Genomic DNA, 12,064 nt, shown 5'->3' on the forward strand with positions numbered 1-12,064 from the left:
TGTGCATGTGTATATGTGTACGTGCATGTTTGCGCATAAATGCCTCGAACATGCACCTGCATGTCTTCTTTGTGCTCACTTCAGTTCAGGCGTAGTATCATGGGAAATCTACTAACTTGTCTCTGGGGCTACAGTAGGAATTCACTTACTGTACTGCACACACAAACAAACACACAAAAAAATACACTTACACATAAATATCTGAAAATCTTTTTGTGCTATAAAACACTTCAGTTAAAACACTTGACCATCATGTTTCTATATTCATGTTGTTGCAAACGGTTCTTATATGTGTATACCGTGGATCTGTTCTATATGTTTTCAATTATGGCCTAAGTGATCTCAGCTGCAGAGGCTACACTTTGTGTATACCGAGGATACCCTAAAGAGTTCACTGGGTTCTTTCTGATGCTGCTTGTATCAACGTCACACTAAACAAAGCTGTGGAAGGACCTTAACAGGATTGCTTTCTACATGACCATGCACTTGTCAGTGCACGCGGACACACACACACACACACACTCACACACACACACGTGCACGCACACACAAACACAAGCACACACAATGAGTTAACAATGAACCCTTTGCACCCAAGGGGGTTGGGGATGTTTTGGGAGACCAAGCAGCAGAGGCTAAGGTTGACAATGGCTTTTGTGTCCCTGTGTGTGTGTGTGTGTGTGTGTGTGTGTGTGTGTGTGTGTGTGTGTGTGTGTGTGTGTGTGTGTGTGTGTGTGTGTGTGTGTGTGTGTGTGTGTGTGTGTGTATGCGCTCATGGATCCACAGCAAGCACGAAAGCCCTATGATGTGCGAGATGTAATCGAGCAGTATTCCCAGGGTCACCTCAACATGATGGTCCGCATCAAAGAACTACAGAGAAGGTGGCGTTTTGATCTTGTTTCATGCTCTTTCTTCCTCTCTTTCTGTCTCCAGCATGTGTCATTTGATTTAAAAATTTTACACATTTTTTGGCACCTTTGTGTTGGATACCATCTCATAGTCATAAGAAGAAGGAAGAAGTCAGAATGCAAAACATATCTTCTCATATTAAAATAAAATAGATAACGTTAAATCTTCGATCTTTACATGACCATGTTGTCTTCTACCATTTTTACATTGGCTGTGAAGTGTCACTTTGGGCCATAAACATTTGTGTTTCTATTTGTCTTAACCCTTAACTAAACTATACTGACATCATGGTCAACTGAACTGGGAATTTCTGTATTCAGCTTACAGTAATTCTGCAACTATTAACAATTTCTGTCAGTTGGACCTTTGTCATACTGCTGCAGTAAACTTTGTCACTGTTCTTACTGTTCATCTGACAGATAGGAGACCTCACTGGTCTCCAATTTGTTACACCTTGTTGTACTTTGTTGAGCAGTACAGTCCTTGCTAAAGTAAAACCTTTTGTCCTGTTCACCCAAATTTTCTCTGCTTTTTAAAGTGATTTTCTTTCACTCTCCCTTGAAGGAGGTCAGTTAGATAATAAATTGGGTCAAACTTATGTAAGTGTGTCACCTGGACCTCATGACACCTTGTGCAGTCATGCAGCTGAACCATGGTAATGCACTGTGAGGATTTTAAACCATGCATCAGTAAATCAACAAAAAACTGTTGTTTTTTTTTGACAGTTTAATTAAATTAATACGAAAAACTTCAAAACAGAGAATTATAGATTCAATAATCTTTTACAGTAACATCTCTTAGTAAATTCTGCTATGTTTTTCATAAAATCCAAGTTGTTGACAGATCTTTTTGTAACCCTAAAAAGATTTATACTGAAACCAAAAATTTTACAGAAAAACCAAGGAAAAAGACAACATCAGAGTGCTGGCCACATCTGACCTCTCCAAAAACACCGCAATCATGCAGTGACTGCTTTGCATGAAATGGGTCACCAGCATAAATGAAAGATAATTAAAGACATGTGATTGCTGTGATAAAAACCCACCCTTAATTTAAGGTGATGAAAAGAAGAGAATTGCTTTACAATGCATGTTGAAGTTCCTTTCCCCTGCTTCAGTAAATTTATAGTTGACGGTCCACATGTGCAAGTGAAACCTCTCAAAATCTTACTGTTTATTTTCAAAGCTCGACGTCTGAATAGGAGCATTGCATTTTTTTTTTATTCACCCCCGGTTTTTCAGAAAGAAAGTAAATGCTGTTCAAGCTGACGCCATTTGTTTAGTTTTATTGGCACAATACTACATTGGCTTATATTATTTTACTGTTTGGTTCATAAGCTGGAATAAAGTGCTGGCCGGTGTTTCTACCTTTCTCAGTCTCATTTCTTCTGTCTCTTCCCCTAGGTTGGACGGCACACTGGGGAAGCCAGGAATGTTTCTTCCAGGTAAATACACAGAAAACACAACAGTCTCCATCTGATAGACAGCCATCACTCCTCACTCCATCTCTGTGTTTATAACGCACACATACACAAGCTGTGCCAGACTAAATAAGGGAGAAAGAGAGGTCCCTGTGTGTGCATATGTCTCTGTTTGGATGTAGATATGTTTATGTGTGCTGCTTGTTTCACTGTGCAAATAGGCATTTGTTAGTGGGCGTATGTGGATGTATATGTGTGGATTTACTTCAGAGTATGTACATTTGTTTTGAATTCATAGTGAAAATCAGTAACAAATTAGGAATCAATCATTTAGTATCTGCTATTTAAGTAGATAACTGTCATCAAGTTGATGATAATTTAATTTTTTTTAAATTAGATATCATTTGTCCATTTGGTAATGGCATTATTGAAGAGTAAAGTAATCAGCTATTTATAGATTCGTAACTTGATGAATTTAAATCAATGATATTTGATTTTATTGTGTTATTATCTATTACTTGTAGTCATGTAATATTCAAATTAAGCATATAGTTTAATAAGTATTCACTAATCACGATGAAACAATCTACAAGCATTATGTGGGTCTTGTTATGAATTGCAACTGATGTCAAGTATGATTAGTAAACAGTTGATCAATTGCTTGTGAAATGGTCATTATTAATAGCCTGGTTCCAGACCTCTGGATTACTGCCTACATATTCAGTTTGTTCAACAGTTAAAATAGGTTTGCTGTTGTGCCCATATTGCCACTTTTTAATGGCAGACATTTTAACCTCAGTCAAAGAGGGAAAAGCACAAGTGAAATTACATTAATGATGGATGCCTTCAGTTTAGGCGAACCAGTGCTAGGGCTCTGCTGTTGTGCATGCTCACTCACTGACATGGTTTATTGTGACACTTAATGGAATAGAGCCATCATTAATGTTATCTTTGACAATCTGCTGTGAAAGTGTCTATGGATGCCGGTTGTCCCTTGGTTAGTGAAACAATTGAAGGGTTGAGCTTTGTAGTAGTCTATAGGCAGGATTAAGAATGGGAATGTCATCTGCCTACATAGCTAGCAAGCTGCCTAGCTACGTTCATGAAAAATAGCACGGAAACGTGTATGAGATCGACGTGATCAATGTGAACAATGTTAAATTAAATGCTCCTAGCAACTGCTATCATAGCTCCCCTGTCATTTGAAAATGAAGCTGGATGGACAAAAATGTGTACATATTGGTCTAAATGCTCAGACTAGTTTGCATTAAGTTCTCATAACTCTTTCTGGCATGCAGTTACTGTATACATTACAGTAGGGGGGCTGTAAACTGCCACCGTGACCAGTACCCACAAAAATGGCAGAAAATGAATGAGTGGTTTCACTAGGAATCGTGAGCCTTTAGGGCTCTTACTGTAGATATTATCTTTGTATTGTGTGCGTGAGCCTACATTAATCGATCTGAGTGTGACAAGATGCACTTTTCTGCATCTGTTTTTATGTCCTTGTGATTACCACCAAGAACTTCAGTTGTAAATTCTTGTCATAGAGGGAAATGTATTTCTTTTAGCATTGAATGTTTGTATGTGTTTATATACAGTATGTTTGAGTTGTTTTTTTTTTCTTTTTATCCTTTTTTCATTCCTCAGGAAAAGGGGAAGATAAAGAATACCCTACTGTTGGAGCACGACTGATCAGGCTAGAAGATAAGGTAGGCACACTCCTGCGGCTGCTGCTGCGCGTGTGTGTTTTGTAAGAGAGACAAAATGATTAGATTACCCCTGGTGTTCATGAGCAAAAGTATGTGTGTGACTGCATAACTGAGTGTTTGTGTGTGAGTGTGACTCCGCTCGCTCCTGTCTCTGATATCAGATGAATGCGTGTGGTGGAATCTTTTGATAACGACCATGTTGTGGCTGAGTTCGGTTAATCTGTGCCAATGTTAAACATATACATATAACATCTACCTCCTCTCTGTTAAGAACACAGATATATATAATCATCTATTCAGTGTTTATGTTGAACTTACATTTCTGTTAGTTCTGTTTTGTTTTGTTCTTGTTTTTGTATTATTCGGGATGGGGTAATTCTGATCCTTTTCCACATCAGCCCATCTTTTTTCCTGTTACCCTAGATAGGTTAGGTGGTGTCGACTCTTGGACGTTTATGTTTCCATAAGGGAATATCAGAGCACTGGTGGCATTGGGGGGAGGACTGAGAGAAAAGTCTTTATGCAGTGAGGCATAGCCAAAAGGCAACAGCTGTGTTATGAAGCCCATGGGTATAACTAGGCATGCCCTCTCTCATAGAAGAACTGGCACAACGTGATGCCAGCATGATGCCGGCCGTGGTGTCAGTGCGATGCCAAGATAGACATTTCCCCTGTGGGGGCAGTTGAACCAGTTGGACTGGTGTTTGAATGTGTCTGCCTTCCTGTCTATCTGGCTCTGTGTCTTTCCGTGTGCAAATCACAGAGTATGAAATGTGTTTGTTAGTTTTAGTGTGTGGCTACATCTGTTGTCTGTTTGTTTGACTGGTGGCATTGCTAGAAAGTGAAATTATGTTTGTGGATTTGGAAATGTTTGGAAATGTGTTTGTGCACTCAAGCATGTTTTTTTTCACGACTCTGGTATTTAAAACAGTATTCTAACCTTATAGTCAAGTGGCTCTCACATCTTACGGTAAAAGAGAACCTCCTATACAGTAGAACTATGCATTCTGCAGCCACTTCTTTTCTATTCAAGTCAGCCAGCTCAGGATTTCCCCCACTTTGCCTTGACATTTACATTCCCATCTCTGTGTGCTCATCAACTGTGATGTTCTCTAATGTTTGCATACGTTTGCTTTTCTCAGATCCCTTTGTTACAGAGAGAGGAGTAATGATCTTGAACCAACGTACGCTCTGAGCCTAAAGACCTCCCTCAGTGATTGAGTTCCGGCCCATTTGCTCAGGGCTACATGTTGTGATCATAATCTCTTGATTGGAAACATAAACCTGCTTTCAGAAGTGCCTCTCCTACCTATGACTCTCATTCTCTCTCTCTTTCTCTTTCAGTCTCTCTCTTTTCTCTCTTTCACTTCTTTTCTCTCCCCACACTGCCTTGACGTAAAATAAAACTGAGAGCTGGATAATTGGGAAACAAATTAGTGGAACCCTTACTGATGCAGGCTGCTCTCCCTCTCCCTCCTAAACAATGTGGAACCGGTCGCCGTTCCCCCAATCACAGCAACGTTCGCATGCATTCCCGCAACAAGCAACCTCTCAAAGTGGAACAGAGGAGAGCCAACAGAGACTCTTGATACCCAGAACAGCTCACCCTTCATAATTACTGTTTTCCTCGCCTCAGCACCCGCCCCCTTCCCATCTCTCCTTTCTGGTCGTGTGAATTTCTTGTTTTGACGGCCCATCACACCTGTTATATGGAAAAGGGGGCTTCCTTTTTCCCTCAGGCAGCAGGTGACTGAACCCATCGACCCTTGTTACTTAGTACATTCTCTGGTCCACCTCCAGATAGACCTGCTACTTTAAGCTCCAATAGCACTTTGGAGATATTATTTCTACTCAAGATAAACTAAAAATGTTTAAACTAAAAAGTTTAAAACCTTTATGTTTCTGGAAGGTGGTGATTTTATAATTACACTCATAGTATAACCCCTTTAATCTAACACAGCATTTCCTTTGTCCTCTTGGCCGATTTTCACATGAATCTTTACTTTGTTAAAAATTAGATTCTAAGTCTGATTTCGACACCTAACAAATTTATTCACCCTTGAAACGATATTTCAACCTTAAGCCTGTGTTGCAGCAACGATATAATACCTCATCCAAATGCTAAATTACACAGTGAATGAAGTTTTTTCTTTTGGCTTCAAATGGTTAGAGTGGCCTGCAAGTTGTTTGCAACAGAATCTCCGGCGCTGTCACTTTTGTTTGTTGCGCTTCACTGCATGTATTTTATTGCGTTGTGTAATGTCTGAGTTGCGTCACCTCTTGCATGTTGTTTATAATAGTAAACCCTAATCACACACAAAGCAAAACCCTGGTGTCACAGTTGAATCACTTCAGAATAGGATCTTTCCCAACAGCCCTGAGGAATTATTCATCAACTCTGTGCCCTAATGTGTGTGTGTTTGGGTTTGTGTGTGCATTAGTGTGTTCCCATGCCTTTCTCAATATTAACTCTTGGTCGACCTCCAGCTACATTTTTTTTTTTTTTTGACAAATTCCCACTTTCTACTCTCATTGCCCTGTAAAACACCCGACATCGACTACTCTGACTGCTCCTTACGTCAGGGCTGAGTAAGATAGAATCATTTTCTTATCCAACAATTGTCAGCACATCACTTGTAGATGAATTTATCTTCAGTGGGCTAGAGGAGGCTCAGGCATTGTGTGTCCTGTACAGGGTCAGACAGTGATTTATCACACACAGACAAAGACACATATAGGTCTATACACACATACACTCACACACACATGAGCATAGAGTTGATTAATCACCAAATGTGTCTAACCCCACACTCTCAAGATTGAATTCTCCAGGAGCGACTTGGAAACGAAGATGGATGGCACTCTGTGACAGTGTGTTATCTTTCTGTCAGACACACTCAATGAAAAATACCCAAACGACAAGCTCAAACAGTGGTCAGTGTCTTTGAGCGTCAGCATGGCTTTTCAGAAAGGAGCTCACTGCAGGCTTTAGGATGAAGTCAGCCCACTGCTTGTGGTAAATCTTTCCCAGTTTTATAGGGACAGGATTTTTTTTCTTACAGCCATAGACAGAAAGGGCAGTGAAATTACAACAATATGCTTTCACATAGCCTGTAAATGTCTGTCTGAAAAACAAGCTTATGCTTTTTTAGTCTGATCCTATTTTATTTCAGCGATTTTACAATATTGTAAAGTGTCGTGCAGTCCACAGAAAGCCAGCAACTTTAAACTGAAATTAGTGTGTAGAGCTGGAAGGAGCAGCCTTTAATTACGTAGGAAGAGAAATTTGTTTTGTTCGAGGTTGAAAGCTTTTCACAAGGATGAAAAAATATTAGTCCTCGCTAAACCTTTAAAGGTCAAATTTGTTATTTTCTGGCATTAAATAATAAAGTTAGTAAACTTAATTAAACTAAACTAATTTATGATTAAAATTAACTAAGTCAATCATAAATCAGTTATTCAAATACATTTTAAAATATCAAATAATGTTTTGAAAACAGAGGATATGACTCTATCAAAATTTTGAAAATACTTCATATCAAGACTGCAAATACATTCATTTTATCTATTAAAATGAATGTATTTGCAGTTGTCAGTTAAAATATAAAAAGTACCAGAATCTTCAAATTAAAGGGTGGTGGTCACTGTTTTTCTCTGATTTGCTCACAATTAAGTCCAGTTTTTGTTTGACATTCAATATTTAGTCCATCATAATGTAGTCTCTAAAGTAGTACTTAGTTGTATTTGGAAATTGCAGAAAGTTGGTGGGTGTAAAACCATCAGCAGTGTCTAGTGAGGACAGCATCCTCTAATGTGCCCTCCAGACCTGCACAGACACGTCTCTGCTCAACACATCGTTATTTGTACACTACATGGACCATAGATCACATTCACTCTGTGGTTGACTTCAAATATACTGTGCTGTGTATGTCACGCTTATATCATGTGCATTAGCGCCAGGCGTACGCAGAAGAATGCCATGCCCTGACCTTAATAGCATCTCAATTAGGTAAGTATGCTGTAAATTACAGCGAGGCCAAATACTGGGAATACTTGAGGGCCGAGACAGAGTGTTGTGTTTGTTGGGAGTCCATCTGTAAGGCATTTAGGGCCCCTCGTCTCTAAAAGCATAGCTTTGATGGGGGCAGGAGTGTGTGTGTATGGATGTTTCTGTGTGTGTTTAGACTGGTCCAGTCCAGACCCAGTGTATGGCTTTAGAGATGAGGGCCTGGTAAACACACAGGCACATAAATACATGTTTATACATTAGACCATATACAAAAATACAAATGGATATCCAGACAGACATAAATACACAAATCCCGTCACACACGCAGACGCACACACAGTGATGTCCATTCAGCAGTGCCTCAGCTCAGCTCTCAGAAGTCCCACAGCAAACAGGAACAGCTTCATTATCTCTTCTGCCGGTGCAGGATGGGTTAGAGACGGAACAGCTACAGGGGAGCAGAGGAGGAAAATGCATGTCAAGCCTTAAATCTAATAATGATGTGTGTACATCACTGAATACATTTATATTGTATCCAGTCATGTTTTTGCTCAGCTTTGGATATTGGCCACCAGAGCAAGTTAAGCCTACATCAATAGGAACTGTAATCTCTTTTTAGTGCCTGGGGCATTGTCTGTAGCTATAACTGCGATGTTGTTTTTTCTACAAAAATGTTTAATTTTAAGATCACAACAAAATTAATGCAAAGGAATCAAAGATTAGAGGAAATGTTTATTTTTAACTGAAACAAAGTGATACAGTAATAAGCCAAACAGAATGTTATAGACCACACAGAGAGATATAAAAGTTTTTAAAGAGACTTTTAAAGTTTTGGACTTGAAAGATGCTTTAGAGTTCAGCGAGGTTCCTGCTGTTCTTATGTCGTGCTCAATTGAATTTTGGGGAGAATGGTTCTTTTTCAGCCTATTTAAGTTTACTGGAAATTTTTCAAAGGATTTAAAGCTACAGTAGGCAGTCGTTTTCTGGCGTCAATAAAAGGGGGAATTAACTATCTGCAAACCATGTACACAATTATGTTGGTACCCTACAGAGCAGACTCATGTCCAACAAACAGGCCGGTTTGTGATTGCTGTATAAAAAGTAATTAAGGAGGCAAAAACTAACACTAGGAAGTTCATTACTCATGATTGTCATGAAAAAAATATTTTTGTAGTGTCCGTTTGTTAACGGTTTAAGGATGAAACATCCCTCTGAACTGCAGCCCCTCTTTGTTATTTAGAGTAATGAGACAAATGTCTTTTATTCTCGTTAACAGTACAGATTTGAACATTATTATAATCAAATTTGTACCCAATAAAGTTGCATCTCATTTAGAGTGGTCCCACTGTAGACTTGCCCGGCTCCCCCCTCCTTCCCTTCCTCTGGGTCATTGGTGTCGCTCTGTTCATTCTTCCACTTCTCTACATGTTCCTCAACTTGTTCCCTTTCCCTCTGTAATTAGAGTGATGGTCACAGTGACCCACTGTCTGTCCATTTCCTGCCCCTCTGCTAGAAAGGGTGAGTCTACCGCCATCCCACTTCCCCTTGTCCAACAGTCTCTATCTTTCTGGTTCTCGGTCCCCCCTCTCTTTCTGTTTTCTCGTACAGACACCAGTCTGTCTCTCTCTAAACTCCCCTTTGCTCCTATTCCCAGCACCTCTCTGCCCTACGAGCACCCTGTCTGTTGTTGTGCTGTGTTTTGATATATGTGTGTATTTGGCTGCAATGTGCTCAGCAGGGAGCCGGACTGACCGGGCTGGTCTAAACAAAGAGAGGAAACTTGGCAAAGGAAGCCCATGCACACACACACACGCGCGCGCACGCACGCACACACACACACACACACACACACACACACACACACACACAGACATGCACACAAATCCTGGAACACAGAGCTTCAGTGCAGCGGCCGTACTCCAAACTGCCCTGTGCTGCAGACAAGCACATACAGAATCTCCCTGCATGTCTGAACTTGGTGTGCGATAGCTGCAGCGCAAACACAACCTAGCAGTTTTCTAGTTTTCTTTTTTTGATTAAATCTAGTTCTCAGATTCTTGCAGAGGCTTCTTTGCACTGTCACTGATTATACAAGTCCCTGGATAAAAGATGTAGATTTGTGCAAATATGCTTATGCAGCACTGTGTTCTCGGTGCAAGACGACACTGAAAGAAAAAATAAATTCATATCAAAAGGGGAGATCCCTGCCACAGGGAGGTCAGAGGTCATGGTCCTCTACAGAACAGCACTTCCTGGACCTGCAAGGCTTGCAGTGCTTTGCTCTGAAACCATTCAGTGGGGAGAAAATGCATTAGGCCCCATTTGGACTGACATTAGTACTGTGTCAAAAATGCAGTCTCATTCATGTCAATGAGATGACTGTGCTGGTATAGCAGGGCCCCAGACTTGTGCCCACAAAGAAAGAAGGGTCTTTGAACAAAAACCTGGCTAAAGTTTTGCTACAACGCTACAACGCTACAACGCGTATCTGGTAACAAAGTACGTTGGCCAACTAAACACATGCAAGCATAGTAGTCCAAGTAGAATACCCTCTAACATGAACAGTGTTATTCTACTGTTTACCTTACAATCATTAAGGCAATGGAAAGAATGATGGTCACAGTGAAAACTTTCCAGAGTTGCAAAATCCTTTCACATTAGATTATAAATTGCTGTGCAGTGTTTTGCTGTCTGATAAACCTTTAAAAATCCATTATTGTATTTCAGCTTCTTATCGGTACCTGTTGCAACATGCCCACACCAATCCTACCCCTTGTGGTTTTGAACACACTATTTTTTGGCTATTTTTGTCCTCACTCGTGACCCAGCAACCTCCCTTGGACTCACTGCACCGCCCTGCTGCACCAAGCTGAACTGGTCTTTCTCACGTCGACACTTCCCACTGCTGATGTAGTATCTTTATAGTGTTGTGAACTTGATAGCATGCAACGAGTGGTGTGCTGCTGTGACTTAGATAGAGCACCAGGAGCGGTGTGCTGTTTGTAGTGCAGCCCAGCAGTAAATCGTGTTTCGGCAGTGTGCTGGGGATGCAGCCCCTGGCAGCTCCCAGACGGCCTTTGGCTCTGGTTCCTTTCTCTTAGCGCCACTCTCTAATTTCAGAGCCGGGACCCTGCCTACTACTGTGTCTTTACCGCATTCCCACAAACCAGAGACGGACAGTCTGCCTGCATGTCTGGCTGCTCACTCTCCATCTCACAGTCTCTCTCCCTTTCTACCTCTCTCTGCTTTTGTCTCTCTATCACTCTTTTACTCTCATTCCCTGTTTTTGCCTGCTGTCACAAACTCTCTTTTTCTGTGGCTCCTGGTCTCTCATTCGCAGAGCTTGCCCCTTCGCCTTTCTTCTGTCTCTCTCTGGTTCTGTGCCTTTAGGATTAAAGGTCTGCAGTCTCACTCACAGCATCTAAATCATGTTGTACACTGCCGCTGTCTCTCGTCAGTTCTCTCCCTCCTCTCTCTCTCTTCTAGTCTCTCTCTGCATCTCTCTAGCACCTACTGTGGGCTTACTTGTTGGCTGTAAATACCCATGCTACATTTCGATTTTAATTGCAGAGGTTTCGCAGGGCCCAGGGATATATTTTTTCTACATATATTTTATTGTCTTGGCCAAATGCCCCCACTACTTGTAGTCATCCCTGACCACTAATATACTCCTACATGGACTAGTTCATTATCAGCAGGGAGGTGTTAGCTTACTTAAGAAGGTTATGAAAGGGTCAATATACAGTTCATGGAACAGGGGTCTCTGTTTTATTGGGACCTCTAGTTTTACAAATACACAGTGCTAAGTAGCCCTGGTGCCACCCTACTTTTGAGTGCTATTAAATCAGCCAACTACATGGAACAATAAACCAGCTGTGCCAAACTGTGTAAATTACTCCAGAGACCATGAGTGTAAATGTCACTGCTGTTAAGTCAAGCTGGTACCAGGGGAAAATATAACGGGCAAAATGTGCATATGTGTAACACTGTGTGTATGTCTGTACTGTGTGTGTG

The 12,064-nt window shown here is 40.8% G+C and overlaps 1 protein-coding gene across 3 annotated transcripts in view; it reads left to right on the forward strand.

Annotated features, from left to right (window-relative positions):
- Window positions 1-12,064, forward strand: part of kcnq1.2 (potassium voltage-gated channel, KQT-like subfamily, member 1.2) — a 170,929-nt gene that overhangs the window by 110,207 nt on the left and 48,658 nt on the right. For all 3 annotated transcript variants that reach the window (XM_040132054.1, XM_040132056.1, XM_040132055.1), the window contains exons 15-17: window positions 787-881; window positions 2,313-2,353; window positions 3,980-4,041. In XM_040132054.1, coding sequence (XP_039987988.1) covers window positions 787-881; window positions 2,313-2,353; window positions 3,980-4,041 — 198 coding nt within the window. The remainder of the gene's footprint in view (window positions 1-786; window positions 882-2,312; window positions 2,354-3,979; window positions 4,042-12,064) is intronic.

The sequence above is a fragment of the Xiphias gladius genome, chromosome 8 (assembly GCF_016859285.1).
Source record: "Xiphias gladius isolate SHS-SW01 ecotype Sanya breed wild chromosome 8, ASM1685928v1, whole genome shotgun sequence".
In the NCBI taxonomy this organism is placed as follows: Eukaryota; Metazoa; Chordata; class Actinopteri; order Istiophoriformes; family Xiphiidae; genus Xiphias; species Xiphias gladius.